Source organism: Coturnix japonica, chromosome 7, assembly GCF_001577835.2.
Source record: "Coturnix japonica isolate 7356 chromosome 7, Coturnix japonica 2.1, whole genome shotgun sequence".
NCBI lineage: Eukaryota > Metazoa > Chordata > Aves > Galliformes > Phasianidae > Coturnix > Coturnix japonica.
In genome coordinates, this window is record NC_029522.1 from 30,596,067 (window position 1) to 30,616,108 (window position 20,042).

A 20,042-nucleotide genomic window follows, 5' to 3' on the forward strand; every position below is an offset into this window, starting at 1 on the left:
GTGTTCAAGGCCAGGTTGGATGGGGCCCTGGGCAGCCTGGGCTGGTATTCAGTGTGGAGGTTGGTGGCCCTGCCTGTGGTGGGGAGTTGGAGCTTCGTGATCCTTGAGATCCCTTCCAACCCAGCCATGCTGTGAGATGGGAGCCGCTATCCTGGACTTGCTGTACTTTCATACCCTGAAGCACAGGGAGGTGTGATCGAGTACTTGTGCTGCTTGAAATACTTTTAGCACAAAATAAATCATACCGAGATGAGTCACTCTAGTACAGTTAGCATCTTCCTAAAGTAGGTATTTGCCCTTAGGAAACTCATGCAGCAGTTTCCTGTCGTGGTGGCCCCGTGTAAGAAACTCTTAGAGAACACTGCAAGAAATGTGAACTAACACAGGGACGTGGTGTGTTTTCTTGCTCTGCTGGCAGGCCGTACTCGCAGTGTTCTCCAAAGTGGGGGCTGTTTTGCAACTGGGGACACATAGGATCCCTCGGCCTCAGAGGGCAGCTGGGTGCATGTTGGGGCTCTCCCAGGCAGCCCTTCTTTCCCATTCAATCCAGGAGGAAAGATGGTGTTTTTCTAAGAGTGAGCTGATATGTCGATGATGTATTTTCTTTTTTTTTTTTTTTTTCCAGTTGAAGTTATTATTATGGTGTGTTTATGTGTATATATGAAATGAATGCAAAATACATATTTATTTATATTACATTTAGAAAAAGAAATGGGTTCAGTGTGTGCACGGCTATTACAATCCATTACCAGCTGTGATGATTAATGCCAAGCAGATGATGCACTAGCTAGTGTGAGGCTTTTTGGAGGAGGAAAATTACACTGTTCAAGCTGGAGAAAATGCTGGTGGTTGCATGCAAGAAGCACTTGCCATGCTGAAGAACAGCAGACAGAGAGGTGTAAACAACTTGCTTAGCTGTGAGTATGCTTGCAATGAACAAAGAGTTCACCCTTTTGTAGGGTGGGACATCGTCCTAATGAAAGTTGTGGCTTTGTTGCCCTGCTCTGATTTGGGGGACGCTGGGGGTTAGTTTTAGTGCTTTGGGTAGTTTAATTGTCACTGTTTGGGGCTTGAAAACTTGTTTGCCTTGTATTAAAAAGAACAAGAGAAGCGGACAGCAGAACCCTGCTAGCACTGGTGCTGAAGGCAGAGATGTCCATTGCTTAATTAAATCATGGTTTTACCCTCAGTGAACTAATCCCCGTGCCGGTACTTATGGTGAGGAGAGATCTGCATGCTGCTTGCTGTGTCGGCACAGAACCTCCCAGCAGCCGTGGGCTGCAGCACTGACTCCATCTTCTTCAGGAACAAACTTTTAAACAAAACTTTTCCATAAGAAACCACATTTTCTGTGAAATCTCTTTTCCTTTGCAGCAGTTCAGTGGTGGCTGCTGGCTGCACGGTGATGGGCACAGCCAGGGATGGCCCGTGGTGCTCACTGTGCTCCTTCCTCTCTGCTTAGTAATGCCACTTCCCCTTTCGTCTCATTTTCTTCCATCATTTGTGATGGCTGATAATTCACACCTTTGTCTCCTGCCTGTCTTTTTGTGCCCTGCATTAACTGTGTGCTTTTTCTCCAGCCCCTAAGCCTTGCATTCACTCTGTATTGTCCTTTATTGACTCCTCTTAGTCTTTAGCCTGTGTCCAGCCTTGTTTTGCTTTCCTTCCATCTCTTTTCCATCTCTGCAGCCTGCTGCCTGTGCCAGAGGGGCTCTGGGGAAGGATGTCTCACTTACTGCTTTGTAAGCCAGCAGTGTACTTGCTTCACTCAAAGGTACTGTGCGAATTCAAGCTCCGTATCACAATAAATCAGATAAGCATTTCAGTGGGATTCATGCCCAGAAACACTTCAGGTTTTGGAAGTCCTTTGGTGTTAACAAGGCCTGGGCAGCTGTGAGGCACACCCTGGTAGGCAGACTTCAGACTTAAGCAGAAGATGATGATTCTAGAAATGCAAGCACTGCTTGGGAAGTTTGCTCTGAAATGGTGGTTGTGTCTCTGTGTGGTCCCTCTCTGGAGCAGAAGGAAGACAGTCTTGTCTTGCCCTGTGTATCTTTTCTACTTTGATGGGTTCAATATAAGAAACAGGCAAAACACGTATAGAGAAATATTTTTCACCCTTGTTTTTGGTGGTGATACTCCAGAACTCTTCTCATTGGTGTAATTGTCAAGACTTTGGCTTTGTGTTCCATTTGCTTACAAACTGCCCTCCAGCACTGCTGTGTAGGGCTGCATGGAAGCTCAGTTCTTCCCTGGAGCCAGTTAACATGGGGAGCTCCACAACACCAAATTCATCTTATGGAACACCTTTGTGTGATGTGAAGCTGATACCAGGCAGAAGGCTTCGTATGGCTGTCAAATAACACTGGGGATTCCCAATGGGCTTAGAAGGGTCCTGCTGTTTGTGGGAGCGCTGAGTCCATCGATCCCATCTGAAATCTTCAAGCTGCAGGTGGTAAGTTAGTAATCTAGACATAGTGGTGTTGTCCTTCAGGAGGGCTCACTTTGTGCGGCAGCAGTGGAGGTTCTATAGGGTCCCACAGGGCTTGAATTCCCATGCTGTTCATCTCTTGGAGAGATGGATGTGCCAGCATGGAGAGCAGTGTTTGCAGTGCCATTCGCTCGTTGTTGGCACACAGTTCCTTGTTGAGCATAGCTGTTCTGTTTCTCCACCTGATTTAGGCGAGCTGTGTAATGCTGAGTCCAAAAAGGATGGCTGATGGTAGGATGTAATCATTCCAGGGTCGCTCGCCTGGCTGCTACCACTTACCTCCTCCCTGCTGCTGGTTTCAAGTGCACACTGAGGTCTGTCTTCAGCAATAACGTGTCAGATAATTTCTGTTAACGAGGTTATCTCTGTGACGCCTGTTCAGTTCTCACTGAGATTGGGCTTTTACATGGTCATATGCTTGTTTAACATCTTTTTATATAGTTTCAGATCTGTTTCCATTAGTTCTTAATAGATTGCCTCAACTAATGAATCATCGTCTGCCTAATGTTGTTCTTTATGGCAGGGCTGGGAAGTTGGCTTGTTTGCTGTTTGCAGGTTTGCTCGGGTGTTTGTGTTCTTATTCCTGCTAAAATTTCCACGTCCTCGTGCTGCTCCAGCAGTAGCTGTTGTGACTGTGTCTGATGTTTGTGCTCACTTGTAGAATGGTTTTGTACCCAACTCTGCTCCTCTGTTAAGCGTAATGTTGTGGTTGATAGTGCAGCAGTCAAAGAAAACTTACAGTATGAATAACAGTTCTTACAAATTAACGTCTGCTGTTACCATAGAGATTTTTTTTCCCCACAAAAAATACATTAAAGTGGAAAGCAAAAGAAACACAAACAAAGTGATCATGTCATCTAACCAAAAGGAGAACCTGTGGGGAATAGCTGAGGGCATGCATTCGGACTCAGCTGTGTGTAAGCACCCTCTGGCTGGGATGATGTGTTTGGTGCCAGGGCCGTCCTCCTGCATTGGGACCCCTCTTGGTGACCATGGCGTGGAGCCGAGGTGATGAGGGCTCCTCACAAGTGTGCTCATCTGGGTTGTGGAAATGTGGCTGCTGGGGAGTGTCAACAGCTCCCTGAGCTCAAGGGCATCCGAGGGGGAACGTGGCTCTTGGTGCCGAAGTACCAAATGGAAAGGGGACAAGCTTAGCCTCAGATTTGCTGATGTCACGGCTTGCTTCCCTATCTCCCCAAAACACATTCTGCTTGTGAGATACTGAGCCGTTAGATGATTTTCCTTTGAGAGTGCATTCACAGAGATAGTAGAGCCTGGCTTTAAAATCAGCCACGTGCACAAACACGGATTGCTTTGCAAGCAGGACAGCCCAACTGCTGGTGGTCATTTGGAATCAAGTAATTAACTTCAGAATGCCGCTCAGCTGCCTGAGTGCTGAGTTTGCAGGTGGTGTCGAGATTTGCTCACAAAGTTTTGTCACATCCCAGTCTGTGTTTTTCCACAGTGCTTTGCTGGGCTGTGTTGTGCCAGCCCCTGTTCCCAGCTCCCTGCCAGTGCTCCTTGTGTTGTTTTCCCTAAGAACATCAGGTAGCACAGAAGCTGCATGAGCTCTAGATCTGGAGCTGTTTGGTTGTGCTCTTTCACCAGCGTGGGGAATGCGGGCTGGCAGGGATGTGATTTATTGCAGCAACATGGAGGAAATCATGGGGAAAAAGCACCATGTATCATCTTGCCGGGCGCTGAGTGGTGAAGCACATCTGAGCGAGCTGCTAACACTTCAAATAAAGCTTTGCAGGCCTTTCTATTTTGAGACAATTCCACTTGAACCAAATCTGTTTTCCCTGCAAGTCCTCTCCTGTTTTTTTTTTCCACACTGGTCTGCTTCCCCACTCCCACGGATCCCCATGGATCTCGCTGTTGGGTGGTGGCCATCCCTGAGCCCTTGGCACTTTGTTCCTGGGGAGGAGCTGCCCATGGGGATGGCTGGGTGCGACCCAAAGGCCTCTCACCTGTGCAGTCAAATGGCTGTTTCAGATCTTTTTGTCCTTTCATCTGTTATCGTAAGAGCCTGGAGAACAAAATTGGGTTCCTAATGGTTATCCCCCTTTCTGTTTCTTTACAAACGTTCCCTTCCAGCGTGGGATTCCATGACAATATCTTCTAAGCTGTGTTCCTCCTGAGATCAATGCATCCCCTGAGGAATGCTGCTCTCTGCTTGGGAAAGCAGCACTATCTGGCCAGTTACTCTGTGCTGAAGTATCTTTGTCATGAGATCCCACAACTGAATTTAATTTTCCAGAGCAATCTGTCATGATGCTGATGTGCTCCAGCATCGTCCTTAGGCAAAGGAGTGCCAGTTATGGCCGAGCTCACAGCAAACCAAAATCCGATGGTGGGATAATCTGTTGTTGTTTGCGTACTGTGTGAAGGAGAGGAGTGGTAGGAAGTGTTCTGGTGCCTAGTGTTACATTCTAGAGCGGGTTTTTAGTGGTGCATTAAGTAATCTTTCCCCTTATTCTATTAGATCTACTGTATGTAAACATGCAGCATGAGTGGGAGTGTAGGAGAGGAAGAGCCGCAGTCTGGAATGTCTCCCGTTAGACACAGAAAATTTATGGGGTGGTGGATACACAGAAGTTGTTTTGCTGAATTGAGTTAATAATTCGACTTTGGCTTTGAAAATTGGCACTGGATGTCATTTCTAGTGCTGGTGTTGCCATCAGTTGCAACTTCACTGAAGACTTCTATCTATTACGATACCAATATACAATATGTTGTTAAATGTTCAGCTTGACTCCTCTGTTCTATCATGTGGCTTTGAATCAAATGTGTACCATTCCACTGTAAAACCTTTTCATCTTTCTTTAAAACAGAGGCGTTGGATCTCCTCCTTGTAGCTCGTTCAGTTACGATGTAGGCTTTGTGTTGGGCAGCCTTTAGTGTGAGGGCTTTACATGATGGATCCCCGACCCACAAAAGCTTTCCCTGTTGCTTTGTTCTCTCCCTGTCTGTGCACTTTCCCATTGTGTTTGGCTATTCTTCATGTTCTTTCCGAACCTCTCATTTTCCTCTATTGTTTCTTGAGAGAGGGGAGGAGTTCCTGGTGCTGTGCATACTCTCCAGGTCAAACTGCATATTGGCATGGGAGGAATGTTCTCTGACAGCTTCAGAGCTCAATGTATTTCATAGAGTCACTATTCAGGCTGAAAAAGACACCTCAGATCACCAACCCCGACCCATCAGCGCCATACCCACATTTCCATGTGTTTCATGTGCGGAGCATCATGCTTCATGGAGAAAGGTATCCTGCCTCCTGGTGACTTCTCTGTATACATATGGAAGATGGATAGTAACGAGTTTACATTGTACTGAGAAGACACAGGCAGGATGAGGGCTTTGCTGATAATGGTGTTACTAACAGAGGGCAGCCAGGAATGAAATCACCACATCGAGTGATTCCTTGTGCATGCGGCCCCAGGCTCTGAATGCTTTGGTTGATCCTCAGCCATTGGTTTTATACATCTGAAGACAAAAACATCTTGGGTCATTAGCTGCTTCAGGCCAAGCGTGTTCTAGCATTGACCCAATTTGAAGTTATGTTCATGAGACCTCGGGGATAGCTGTGATTGTCATTAGAGTGACAGTGTAACACTAAGCAACATATTCAAACCTATTGCTAAGGTGTCTAGGTGTGCACCCAAGGACGCTGCATTTCTGTGCTTCTCGGGGCCTGCAAGTGGAAGCTTCTGTTTGCTGCTCTTCTTCCTGAGCTGCTGTGTGTGCAGCTGGTACCTGCAGGGTGGCAGAAAACCTTCAGTTGAATGGAGATCTGCCCAGATCTTCCTCTTCATACAGAAGAAACGTTTGTATCCTCGGGATAACAGCACGGTAGATAACCACTGTGGCATTGTTGTGCTGGAAGCTGTTCTGTCAGATGTATGCCCTCCTTAGGCCTGCTTTTCAGACTGCTGTTGACTGCTGTTTCCAAACCAAGCTGGCTTCATGTATGCTTGTTAACTCTGAAATTTGGGGGCAGAGCTGAGCAAGGGGATGATAATGAGTGCCTAGGTTTCAGTGGAGCTAGAGTAATGTATTGCAGGGAGGTGCAGCCCCCAAGTCCTGATTCCTGCTCCTTTCTTCCAGCCATCAAATACTTCCTCCCATTAGTTGTGTTGCCTCTTCATCCAATTGCAGTTCTGCATTGCTTACAGCAGTGCTCATTGCCAGCAGCTGGAGGAAGATAAGCTGTCCTTCCCCCATCAAACCTTTTCAGGAAGAAAATCATCAGAGTGGTTTCCGGAGTGGCTGCCTGCCTGCCTGGATCCACGCTGCAGTCTCATAGACGTTGTGGGTATGATAGTGATTCCTGGGGGATTTTCTTCTTGTTGGAATGCTTATGGGATGCCAGTAATAGGAAGTATTAAGCTCTTGTTTCTTCCAAGCCATTTAATTAAGAATCCATTTTGAGATAATGCTTAAGAAAGAAAAAACACAGCAAGATTGTAACTTGGAGTTTCTAGTTTCTGTTTATTAACCCTCTAAATAGCTGTCAAGTTGTGCAATGTAGAATTCAAGTGGTTTGTCATACGTTTATGGTAGTCGTAAAAATTTGGGAAAATACATTCAGATCGTGCTTTGCCTTTGGGAAAAATACTGCAGTGTCTGCAGTGTAGATGTAGACTTGAGGCACTGGCCTTGCATTTCTGCCTAATGCAACTTAGTGTGTTCCCAGCTGACCCCAACAGTGGAGATATGGAGAGAGATGTTCACCCAGCGGCATGCCCGGATTTCTCTGTCCCCTTGGGGTCTGGTCGGGCTCACTGCCCACACTGAAGCTCTGTGGGCTGGTGGCTCTGTGTGCTGTCACTCCTTGCAGATCCTCTGAGATATGAGAGGTACGCCTCGTCCTCTTGTAATACTCGTGCATTTCAAACACAGACTGATGTCCAGTTTTATGTGTCAGTGTTTAAACCCCCAGTTTGCCTGGGAATGTGTGGGCAGCAGCCCTCAGGCCTGGGAAGTCCTCATTGCCTTGCACTAATCACTGCAATTAAGCTCCAGTCCCAAATTACCTCTGTGGGTTACAGCCAGATGCCCTTTCACTTCTATTTTGCTCTCAGCATGCAGGGTTTATAGATTGCAAGTTTTTTGGGGAAGGAGTTGCTATTTACAGAGGGCATGCTATTTAGGAAATAGGGACTTTTTCTCATGGAGGTATTCCAGCAATATGGAATAGCTTACTGCTGCTTCAGCACGTGTGTCGTTTCAGAAGTTGGTCCTTGCTGCAAGAAGCACGGAGTTATTAAGGTTGGAAAAGACCTCTGATTACCATAACATAAAGATAGGAAGAGATTTTAGCTGAGAGGTTTCTGGGACAGAAAGAGTGGAAAGTGTACAAAGAAACAAAAATCTAAGTGCTCCACTTAGAAGTGCTGGTTATTGGCTTCCTAAGCCTACCGGTTTAGGAGCTTGTGGAGGGAAAAAGGCAGCTAATTAAAACCACAGAGCAGCACAACAAACCGAACCTCAGCCCAAACCCTCTCTGCTGTTTGGCTAAAGTTAAGCAGCGTGAAATTCATTTCAACAATACCGTAGCAGCGTGGCACAATTCTTTCCCATTCGCTACACAGTGTGAGTATTTGAAACAAAGTGATTTTCCTATAATTACATTGAAGGTGCAAGCCTGTTTGGGTTCGGACTTTTTGAGCCCTGGTGAGGCCTTCAGCAAAACCTGTAAGAGGTGGGCACAGGCAGAGCGGATGGGATGACTTCAGAGGAAGTCATTGCCACCTAAATATAACTTGTCACAGCAGAGAGCTGCAGCCCGCTGGTAATAAAGGAGTTTGGCTGCCCACCAGCTTTCCTAGTGGCAGATCACAAAGTGTGTGCTGTTTGGTGTTTGATTTCTGTGAAATGGGGCCTGGAACAGAGCAGAATACCTGTCACCCCGCGGCACTGCAGGCCTGGTTGTATCTGCCTTTCTGGTTGTGGCTCATGGATGGGCAAGGCCAGCCCTGTGCTGGAGCACCATGGTTGTGTTTAATCAGCTTTATGTCACGTTGTTAGACAGTTCAGCGTGTTCCAAACAGCTTGTGGTTGAAAAATAAAAAGGAATATTCGGGGTTATTTTGGTTGCACGAAGCCTGATGGTGTGGGAAGTGGTGACACCACGCTAGAAGGAAATTGGGACGCTGTAATCATAAAAATCCTTAAAAAGATGCAAGTTGTTGAGTGCGACTGTTGGAATTAAGAAGCATGCCATGAAAGCAGCCAGGTGGCCAGGAGCTTCCTGGCAATGGGGTCTTGAGGAAAATTCCACTCCTTTTCTCATATTTACAATATTTTGAAGCTAATGTATTCATCGTTCTTGCTTTGGAGCTGATGTCTTCTGTGCCTGTTGGCAACCCAAGGAGAGCTGTGCTTTCCTGCAAGGCTGAGTGAGACCTTATAGCCAATGGACGGGGGGGAGCCCCCATGGGATGCTCATTGCCCCTGTGGGCTGGTGTTGGCCTTCTTGCCAGCTCTCGTGGCTGCCAGCAGCAGGCAGGGCCCCATCAGCTGCACACACAGCTGCCATTTTGGGGTGTGCTTCCTGGGAACGGCTTCAAACATGTGATATGCTTGAGTGGTCTGATGCCTGCGGTGATGACAGCATGGCTCCCTTCTCAGTTCAGTGGAAAAATAAAAGGGGGGAGGTGGGGTGGTTAATAAATGTCTGAAAACCCCTCTGGCTGTGACTGGAAGTCAAGCTGAGCTGAGGGTGGCTGTGGCCTGGTGTGTGCGAGGGGTGGTGGTGGGGCTGAGTGTGAGGTCAGGGGGGCAAAAGGTGTCAGGAATGAACTTAATCAGAAGCAGATAATTGCATGAGATTATACTCTTCCAGATCTTTACTTCAGTGCCCTTGGTGTTGTAGAAAGGAGTTAGATGTAGATGTGTCTACAGAAGCGCTCTGCTGCTGTCACCAAGAACTCACCATCACTGCCAGCAGAGGAAACAGCCCTGATAATTACAGACCTGCTCGGGATACTGGAGCCTTGGTGTGAGGAACTGAGGGGGTTTGAGTACCAGGACTTCATTCTGCAAGGCTGGCCCAGCCTCTGGCACAGCTGGCAGCATGGTTCTGTGTGGTCTGGGTACAGTGCTTGGCTCTTCTTTCTGCAAGAGTGAGGAACATTAGTGCCTTCCAGTGTGCTCCTGGGGACAGACACAGGGTATGCTTCCAGCAGAGTTCATGTAGGATAACAGGTGCATTTTTATTAGCTGCTGTATTATTATCAGGTGCCATAGAGCCCAACAGCAGTAGCTTCCCTGGAGCCTTGTGAGGATCACTCGATGCTTTCAAGTGCCAAAGTAATTAGAAATGAATAAAGCAGCTTTTTTAAAAAAACTGTAGCAGCTTTAGCATGGTACCTTTTATCACTGAAAAAACACCTTTTTTTCTCTCCTGGGTCTTCTGAATAACTGCTGTGGAAGAGAGGGACCAGCTGCAGAGATTAAAGCAAAACCTGAGCTAGAGGTGTTCAGCTGTTGGCTCCATCCTGCTCCTGCCTACCAGCAGCTGGAATAAAACGCACATCAGAGCGTTCCCAGACAGATTTTCACTCTTCTATGGCTTGTATTAAAAAAATGGAATTTGACAAGTTGGTGTATTACTCAAATTTGGTGGCTCAGGCATGGCTTTAGAGAGGAGCGATGTGAGCCTTCGGCCATCATGCTGATATGAATGCTCATCTTTCAGGTTGCTTAGGACACAATTAATGGGCACGGTGGGGATGGGGTAATGGTTAGGCTAGATGATCTTAGTGGTCTTTTCCAACCTTAATGATTCTGTGATTGATTATATGATTTTCATCCCCAGAGCTGTTTAAACTGCAGGCCTTCTCTGTGTGTAACACCCAGCCAATGTACACTGGTAATTCAAGCGAGGCATAGTCTCGCATGGCTGGCATGTTCATTTGAATGTTACAGCAACAGCCGTAGGATTTTAGCAGTAAATCTATTTATTACTAGTACTCCTTATTTTTTTTTACCAAATTTTTAGATGTGCAAACACAATCTGTGCTGAAATGAAGGCTGTTCAGGAAAAGAGACTGCAAGATTTCAGAGTCAGAGAGGGATCGGGAAAAGAAATGTTACAACAGTTGCCCTATTTTCTAATAATTAGCATTCACAAAGAGGAAACGTGGTCTGACTACCTAATAATATCCAAACTGCTGAGACACCTAATGAGTCGTCTTAAATAAATTTACCAAACATACAGAAGGAACTCATTACTGAACACTTAATTCCAAAATCGCTACTCAGAAATGGTTACGCAGCTGGCTTGTGTGTGTTGGTTATTCAGCAAGAGGATGGTTTGATTGGGAGCTGGCCCTCATCCTGGTGGGCTTCCACTGGCACATCCTGCTGGTGGCCTGACCCCTGGTCAGCATTACCACAGCTGTAACATATTTTATAATTCAGGAAGACACTTAAATCAAAATAAGGACTGTGCTTCCCCTGTAATACCCACACCTTGTTCTGCAAAGCCTTTGTGTGTGGGAATAGCCCTTTGGTTTGCTTGGTGTGTAGGGCTGCAAGGTCCCAAGTGGCATTGGAGATGTAATGAGGGATGAAAAATTGGAAAGACAAAGTGAGTGAAATCCACCCCCCTTTCCTCTCTCCATCTCCAGGTGTGATGCTGGGGGTTGCAGTGGCTCCCAGTAAAACTCTGCAGTATTCTACTGGGGAAAATCTTCTAGCACACAGCAATTTCCTGGCCTTCCATCTGACTGCGGCGCAGTAATGCTTTTGTGCCAAATAAACAGATACCCGCTGGTTTGCATTTGCCTCTTAATTATTGGGCAGGTGATGTAATTAAATAAGCCTGCCTGCTGTCAGCACTAGGACCAGGTGAGCACCAACTGTGACCAACGGTAGTGGCTGTTGTTATTTAAAGTGTTTGGGTAATTCTAAGTCCGTAAGGTTTTGTCTCCTGTTTTCATCTATGTTTGCAGTTATCCTCCCTCATGCTTCCTTCGTGGCACACTTACAGCGATAACCTGCCTGAACTGAGCCTGCATTTTTGGGCACACATGTCCCCTCATGAGACTATGACTGTGTTGGTCTTTGTGTGAGCTGTGTCTGTAATGAGCAGAACTGCTATGGGCAAAGAAATGCAGACCTGGGTGCTGGCAGCATATGGCCCTGCAGCCAGCATTGTGCCTGCTGGCATCTCCCAAAGCTGTAGCAGGGCCGGTGTTGCAGGGCTGGTCTGTTCTTCGGTTCTACTGGGAAGGGGTGAGTGCAACATGTGACAGCATTTCCTGCCCTGGAATACCTCATTTTCCCAGTTACTCTACACTTGCACTTGTTGGGATTAAAGAGGATTAATGTTCCCAACTGAGGAATTCCTGGCAGGTGGGAAATGCTGCCCTGTGGGGTGCTTTTTGCTGAGAAGAAATACAGGGGAGAACAGATTTTTTTTTAAATATCTATTGCATGAATACAACCAAAAGGACATAATTTATGGCTCCCAACAGTTACAGCCATAAATATATTCAGAAAACTAGTCTTCAGTCCTGGAGATTCTCCAGCCCTAAATGCAGCACTGCCCTGCTTCCCTGGGCTTTGAGAGAGGCAGAGCTGTGGGTGATGTAGATGCTGAATGATGCCTCAGGATTCTACCCAGAGGTCTGCTTCTGGTGCTTTGATTCTTGGTAGCATGGCAGATGCGAGCAAGCAAGCAGACAGAACTCAAGGAGCCCAGTGACTGTGTCATCTCTCTCCCCCGGGGTATGTGGGAGGCTGCAGCTCCTCCCGCCCTGCACAATTCTGGTGCTGCTGTGCAGCGGAAGCAATACGTAATGCACTGCAGTGCTGGACAAGTATCTGTCCTTTACATCTGTACCTTCACATCTGCCTGCAAATGTAAGCTTTACTCGTGATTAACTAAGAATCGGACTTGTTGCACTGTGGGCACTGTGCACTGTCCCACTGGGGGTCATGTCCCCAGGATCCCAGAAACAGGACTATGCCAACAAGGAGCAGCATGGAGGGGGAAGTTGCATTCTGCTGTGCAATCTGTGTTCATCCCCTTTCCAATAGAAACCATCTGGACAGCAGTCTTGTTTTGTGCAGCACTGTTCTCCCAAGCTTCCACCGTGCTTGGGTGTCTACCAGCAAGTTTTTGGTCGAGGTCCCCAGCAGTGTAACAACACGGAATGACTGGTTCAGCCCCTCTGGCTCCTTGCTCTGCTGTGCAGCCTTGGCCGTGCTTTGTTGTGACTGCTGTGTGCTCAGCATCTGCTTGTTCCTGGGCAGAGGGATGGGATGCCCTGTGAGCTCCCGTGGCTCTTCCCCTGCGGGATGCCTGCAGCTGGAGGATGCTGCTAAGGGCTGAGGCAGAAGCCATCTCCGATCAGGGCATCGTTTCAGAAATGCTTTCTGGGTTGTGATGGGCTCTGTGGCACTCTAAATCTTTGCAGGAGAAACCACTTGTCATTGGCTGACTGGAGCTTCTAACGGATTGATGCTTTAATTGCAGAAGCTATGTGACAGAGTGTTACGATTTACGGCTGGATGGAGAGCAATTCAGATCTGTCTATTTCTGGCACTTGGAAAAAAAATGATTTGCAACCTCGCTGAAATAAAAATGTGCTATTTTCTGAAACCCTGACAGCTAAAAGTTGGGCTTTTCTTCCATTCTTCACCAGCAGCTGTACCTCCTCCCCTCCGTTCTTCTCTTTGCTGTGGACAACCGATGCTGTTTGTTTGTCATTGCATAGGCCTGGCAGTCACACTTTCCCAAGGGCATGCAGGTGTCTGAGGCTTTAGTACCATCACAGCTGTTGCGGCTTCTACAGCTGTGGGCTGTCAGCCCAGAACCTCGATGCTGTTGGTGCTGTACCTGCACCTGAAAACAAAAATTAAACATGGGAAGTGTTGCTTTTTTCTATATAGTCTCAAGTAGCAGCAGCAGAAACTTTGGCAAAGGTTACTTTGTTGTGACAGCTTGAAGTAGGTCAGTGCTCAGCCAGGAACCTCTCAAAGCCAGCATGGGAAAATGTGTATCCAGCATAGGTGTCCCTGGTGGGCTGCCCACAGACCTGTGCTCCTCTTGCAGTGCTGGGCAGCACTCAGAGGTGTTTTGGCCGCTGTTTCTCATCTGTGTTTATTATTACACTTTCTGCTTTATTATTCAAAGGCTGTGATTACTTCCCCTTCTCCCTTTTTGCATCCGCAGCACATTCAGCAGTGAGCATTCATTGCTCTCGTGCAGCGCCGTGCATGGCCCTGCAACTCCAGCTCTGCCTTTCCTTTTGCTCTAATTACTTTGAACAATGTCTGGAGAGCGGGCTGTTGTTTCAGGCCTGGCATATTTGCCCATATAGATGTAGTCTCCTGCTGGCAGCCTTCCCCTTTGGTGGGGGAAGGCAGCAGTGCTCCTGGCTGGGCTGTGGGGATGCATGAAGGACATGTGCTGACAGTAGGTCATTGCCAGCTGATAGGGGCTCCCATCCATACTTAAGAATATGTGCCTGGTCTGGTATTAAATGTGGAGGTTGGTGGCCCTGACTGTGGTGGGGGGTTGGGGATTTGTGGTCCTTGAGGTGCCTTCCAACCTGAGCCATTCTGTCATCTGTGATTCTGTTTATGTGGATGATAAGGGGACTAAATGTTACGGTAGATTACATAGAAAGTATGTCACTGTGCTGCGGGATATAAAGCAATCTAAGGGAAAAAATAACCTTTGAAAGACATAATGCTGCAGTGGTTCTTTGGAACAAAGGTAGAGAGAAAGATGTGTGTCTTCAGTCTGCTGCTAGAAATGTGATGACTTGGGAGTGATTTGTTCATAGAATCACAGCAGATCTCCGGTTGGAAGGGCTGCCTGTGGCTCTACATGCACTCAGGCACATGGCACGCCATGCTCAGGCTGCTGTGTGGAAGGAGCCCACACACTGCAGGTGATGTTGGGTCCCAGTCCGACTATCCCATGCCTTATTCCTCCCAACACACTGTTACATTCCACGTCAGTGTGCTGGTTTTCCTTCATAGCATTGCACAGCCTTTGTGTTGCCCTGTGGAGCAGCTTTTAATAGTGTGATTTTGCCACTTTTCTGCTGTGTGTGAGTGGCAGCACGCAGCAGGGAGGGAAGAGCTGCACAATGGTGCTGCATTTACAGGGAGGGCTGGCTCTAACTAAGCTTTGTGGTACCTTCATTGTGTCTGATGTGACCTGGCCCCTGCCAGTCCTCATTCCGAGGTTGTCAAACAGGATTTAGAGTCTATAAAGGTGTTTGTACAGCACTGCAACTGAGCTGGATGTGACTGTGCCAGTGAGGAAGCTGAAGTAAAGCCATGTATTGCTCTGCTGAGTTCTGCAGAGCCTTGTGCCAGTCTGTAGAAACCCACGAGGTAAAGAAACGTGTTTTAAAAGCGCCTCCTGTATCTGCCTTGGGGTGGGGGTCCCGTTTCTCATGTTTGTTCTTAGCAGTGTGATTTTCCTTTCAGGGCTCAGCAGATTCGTACACAAGCAGACCCTCAGACTCTGATGTGTCTTTGGAGGAGGACAGGGAAGCAATCCGCCAGGAGAGAGAGCAGCAAGCGGCGATACAGCTCGAAAGGGCAAAGGTGCTTTCTTTGAAACCATAATAGCAGCTGGTTATGGGGCGTTTATCATTTGCCTGCTGTTAAGATTCATCCTGCTGATTCATAATGGTGATGGCATCTTTTGAGGCATGTTGACAATCAAGTGAAATTTCCTGTAAGCAGGAATACAGTGTAAATATTCCTGTATAAATGGGGATCTTCTGTAGTGAACTGAACGCTCTTGGCTGGTGTACAATTATTAAGTCTGAATTTTGATGTACTTAGCAAATACCCTGTACTAAATTATTGGCAGTTTGATACAGAAGATTAATTCCTGATGCAGAAAAGTTTCCGCTGTTTTTGATGTCTGTTTTTGTCTGTAGTCCAAACCAGTAGCGTTTGCTGTTAAGACCAATGTGAGTTACTGTGGAGCTCTGGATGAAGATGTCCCTGTCCCAAGCACTGCCATCTCTTTTGATGCAAAGGACTTCCTACACATTAAAGAGGTAAAAACACATAGCAATTATTTCCTTTAAGAAGTCATGGTCTGCGGTTGGAGCAGTTGTGTCTGAACTGAACTGGTGAAAACTGAGAACTGAACGGCAACAGGAGAGTACAGCACACACAGTACAGCACACACATGGGATTAGAGGTGCTGTGGTGATACTTTGTCCTTTCTACACCTGAAATCAAGTTTGGGATGGATCTGATGTGACACAAAGGGGGTTCTGTTTGTCAGGGAATGAAGTGGCAGCAGTTTACACCTGGTCTTTGTAAAGCACTGGGTAGGCTTGAAAGGGAATGAGGCGGAGTAATACAGGAATAAAAGAACATGCTGATGAGACTGCAGGACAAAAATATATAAAAATAAGGAAAGAGGAATGGGGGTAAACAAGCCCCAAATATGGCTTTTGTGGAGAAAAATACTTTTATTGCACACTGAGCGTGTTTTCTGCAATTAGTTATCTGAAGTGAGCCCTTCACATTTCCATAAGCTCCTGTTGTTTTGTAGGTTTGTACTTAGACTTGCAGCTTGCAAATATGTTTTTTTTTCTTTTCTCTCTGCATTCTGTGTGTTTATTTTTGGGTGCTCAGTACGAGTTTTTCCTGTTCTTTGAACGTTAACCCACCATTGCTTCAAAGCTCTCATCTCCCCAAGGCTGAGCGTATCTGGGAGGGAAACACCTGCTGCTTCATCTCTGGAGACAGAGATGGGTGCTAGGATGGGGGAGTTGTGCTTCAAGTTCTTTCTCCCTGGGCATGGGAGAGGCAGCTGATTTGCATGTTCCCTTTTCTAAGTTTGCTGGAAACAGATGGAAGGTTGATTTTTATTTATTTATTTTTAGCATTATTTTAGTTTCTGTTGGTTTCTTTGTATTGTTTAGTTTTTCTTTAGGACGTTGGTGTGGAGCAGTCCTTAAACCCATGCACTGTGAAGTCTGAATCTGCCTCTCTCTGTGTAGAGTTGCTTTTCCCCTGTGCTGAGCTCCCAGGAATTCTGGCACCACTGAGCTCCCCTCCACGTACCCAACCTCAAGACCTTCTCCCCATCAGGAAAATGTCCTTTGGTGCACTCAGAGCACAGCTGGCTGCAAACAGCCGCACTCATTACAGCAGACATCACTGCTCAGCTGCCTTCCCTGACGTGTTCCCTTTCACACCAGGAGTGCACTATACTTGGCGTGCTGTCTTTCTAGTTTGCACATTGCAGCTGTTCAGGTAGCTCTGTGCATCAGCATTAGCCCAGTATTTGCTCTTGGTTTCCCAGCACGTGGCTGCATTCGTTGCCTGACCACAAATGTGCTAAGCTCCTGTTTGTGCTGCCCTGTACATTTTTGAGGAGTGTCACAAGTCCACATTATGGCTTTCTGTGAGTGTTCCTCTGAGATCCAAATGGGCAGGATCACACCCCCACCGCACATAAACCATCTGGCTTGCAGGTGTTCACTTGCTCTTCTAGGGGTTCAGCATTTCTTTGTTAATGCTGAAGCCTTCAGCCTGCCTGAAGCTGTAACTCAGTGTGATTTGGGCAGTGGTTCATGGAAGAAGGCTTTGCAGAGTTTCAGTGATCTGCTGGGTTTGCTTGGACAGGAATAACCGTGATTTAGATGAGATCCAGATTTTAGAACAACACCAAACTAGGTAGAAGTCAGGTCACCCTGCTGACAAGATGAAACGTCAGCAGTAACTGATGAGTTGCTATATTGAGAGTGTGTCCTGTATGTCTCCTATGCCTCCTACAAGACTATACGTTACGTGCTTTCTTCAGAGAAGTGCAACAGCTACTGACAATGTGGAATAAATTATGGGCATGGCAACCAGTAGGAGTGAATTGTAGTTCTCCCACATGCTGAATGCAGAGAATAGCTTATGGGAGGTAATGACCTAATGCAAATAGCCCTGCTTCCCTTACTGCATTGTTATCAGTTGTATTGTTCAGTTAAATTCAGCATAGCACTGACTCTGATCTCTTGTCTAGAGGTGTCACTCAGAACTCCATGTCCTGCTAGTAGAAGAAAAGCTCCCATGTTCAAGCCATATGTTTAGAACCAAAATCAGATAGTTTATCCTTGGAGGGCTCTGATTTGAGAGCCATGCCATCACAGAGTCGTTTGAGTTAGAGGGGACCTTAAAGTCCATCTGTTTCCATCCCCCTGCTGTGGGCAGGGGCGCCTCCCACTGGACCAGGCTGTCCAGAGCCCCCTCCAGCCTGGTTTAAAACTGTTCATCAGAAACAGCTCATGCTCCTTGTATCGCCATCACCCTCAGCCCCAAAGTTGTGATATCAGAGAAGTCACAGCAGGATGTTTTGGAGCAGTTAGAAGACAGTTACCTGCATTGAAATTTACTCAAACTGTCTGCTGTTCAGACTTCAGTGTGAGTCCTGTTTTGTCAGCAGGTATGGAGTTAAGCATTGCAGAGAAGATAATAGGGAGTTCTGGACATGAAGCACAGCCAGAAACCTTTCTGTGTTCCAGAAATACAATAATGACTGGTGGATAGGGAGGCTGGTGAAGGAGGGCTGCGAAATTGGTTTCATTCCAAGTCCACTTAGACTGGAGAATATCCGCATCCAGCAGGAGCAGAAGAGAGGCCGTTTCCATGGAGGGTAAGGATGCTGTAACCTTTTAAAGTAATTTAAAATCTTTTCTGACACCGGACAATATCTTTCAAAGGTCACTTGATTCTTTTATATTGCGGTGTGTATGAATGAGTGTTTGATTTGGGATTCCAAGTAAAAAGGTGTGTTTGCAGAGTGTGGGCATATCAGATGTTGGCTGTGAGAAGGAAAAGAATGTGTTGTCTTTAGAAAAGGGAAGTTATGCATTATGAGTGGTAGCACCAGAAGTTTCTGAAGGGAGAGAATTGTGTCCCCATGGGCTCAGAGTCAAACCTCTGAGCTCTCTCATGCTGGCAAGGTTGTGGGATTTCTCTTTTATTTCCTCCTCCATTTTTGCCCAAGCCAGACTTTTCAGGTGTTATAGAGATGAGTTTTGCCACTCGATTTCCTTTCCTCTTCATCTTCCAGCCCAACCTTCTACCTCTCCACTCTCCTGGAGATAGCAAGGCCTGGGAGAATACAGGTGTGTGGGGCTGGCATGTAAAACTGATTGCTCCTGGTCTCAGTCTGGGTGTTGAAGTATCTCTGCTCTTTTCTTTTGGGAGCAGGAGATTATTTTACTACCAGCACATTATTCCCACTAATTGAAATTGAAATGTGAATGTTCACATAGATAAGAAGAACAAAAAACAGTAGTGGAGCGGAACAAAGAGAGATGGGCCGAAGGAATCTAGGACTGATAGCAGGGAAGGGAAGCATGATTTTGCCTGTGTAGCACTGTCAGGGAATTAATATAGTTAATCAGGGTTGGGAATCATTTCAAGCACAAGCCATCTGAGGAGGTGATTTTGGAGTGATTGAGCAGCACAAACTGAGCTTTGTTTCAAATTGATTTTACAGTTTCTGAAAGAGGCTCAGAGAAAGCAGTGTATCTCAGTGCATGGAAGGAGGGGTATCACATGCAGAGGCTGCTCAGGGTAATGATTCATGTATAGCATATTAGCAGCCAAGTTCTCTGCTTGTGAGAGTGGACGTGACTCCACTGGAACAATCTAATCTCACCTGCAGAGAATATTGGGAATAAAACACAGTCTGAAACAGGAGAAATATTGTAAAAGAGGACAGTATTGAGATTTTACATAGCATACAGACCCAGAGGCGTTAATACAGACCTAATCTAAAGAGGTTTTCACAGCCTTGAGCCACAGGAACTGCTGCTAATGATTATTTACAGTATCCCAGTGTTACAGCAGCATCCAGGAGATGTGTGGAATGATTTTGCCATTAAACAGTCCCTGCTTCAGAGAGAGCTGGCAGGAATGTGAGGGCAGAACGCTGCCTTGGCCTAGGATCCCCTTGCTGGTCAATCTGCACATGGCAAAGAATACTAAATATTCCTTCTGATACTGCAGGAAATCAAGTGGGAATTCTTCTTCAAGTCTTGGAGAAATGGTTTCTGGCACATTTCGAGCCACACCTACTTCCACAGGTAAGGGCGATTTTATTTAAGGCAACTCGTGCTATTTCTGTTACTTCTATTTTAAAAGTCATGTCTGAAAAGTGTGGGTTTACCCCTTTGCTGACTTATTAAGATGTGCTGCTGAAATTATGTGCGTGGAGGTGGAGAAAGACATCCACTGCCAGACATGCAGTGGTTGCTGAGGGGCTGGGAGTAAAAAGCCTCAGGAAAAGGGGCAGCTCTGGCCAGAACAGAACGAGTGACCAATTTAAATAGAGCTGATGGAAAGCAAGGTGCATGGAGGGAAAGGGAAGGTGCACTGAGAATGGGGTTTTACTTGCAAGTCGCACAGTTGCTTTGCACAGTGTGTGTTTAACCATGTTCTTATTTGGTCTTTTAGCAAAACAGAAACAGAAAGTGGTAAGTAGTCCTTCTGCTTTTGTTTTCTTTTCCTAATTTTGAATGCATAATTCCCAGATTTTCCAGTTTGATTAATG

General features: G+C 46.5%; 1 protein-coding gene across 8 annotated transcripts in view; it reads left to right on the plus strand.

The window, feature by feature from the left end:
* Window positions 1–20,042, plus strand: part of CACNB4 (calcium voltage-gated channel auxiliary subunit beta 4) — a 62,263-nt gene that overhangs the window by 21,382 nt on the left and 20,839 nt on the right. For all 8 annotated transcript variants that reach the window (XR_001556654.2, XR_001556656.2, XR_001556655.2 and 5 more), the window contains 5 exons: window positions 14,948–15,067; window positions 15,409–15,531; window positions 18,004–18,134; window positions 19,499–19,575; window positions 19,946–19,965. Coding sequence is in view for 5 of the 8 variants with exons in the window: in XM_015869095.2 (XP_015724581.1) it covers window positions 14,948–15,067; window positions 15,409–15,531; window positions 18,004–18,134; window positions 19,499–19,575; window positions 19,946–19,965 (471 nt within the window). In the remaining 3 variants the exon portion in view is untranslated. The remainder of the gene's footprint in view (window positions 1–14,947; window positions 15,068–15,408; window positions 15,532–18,003; window positions 18,135–19,498; window positions 19,576–19,945; window positions 19,966–20,042) is intronic.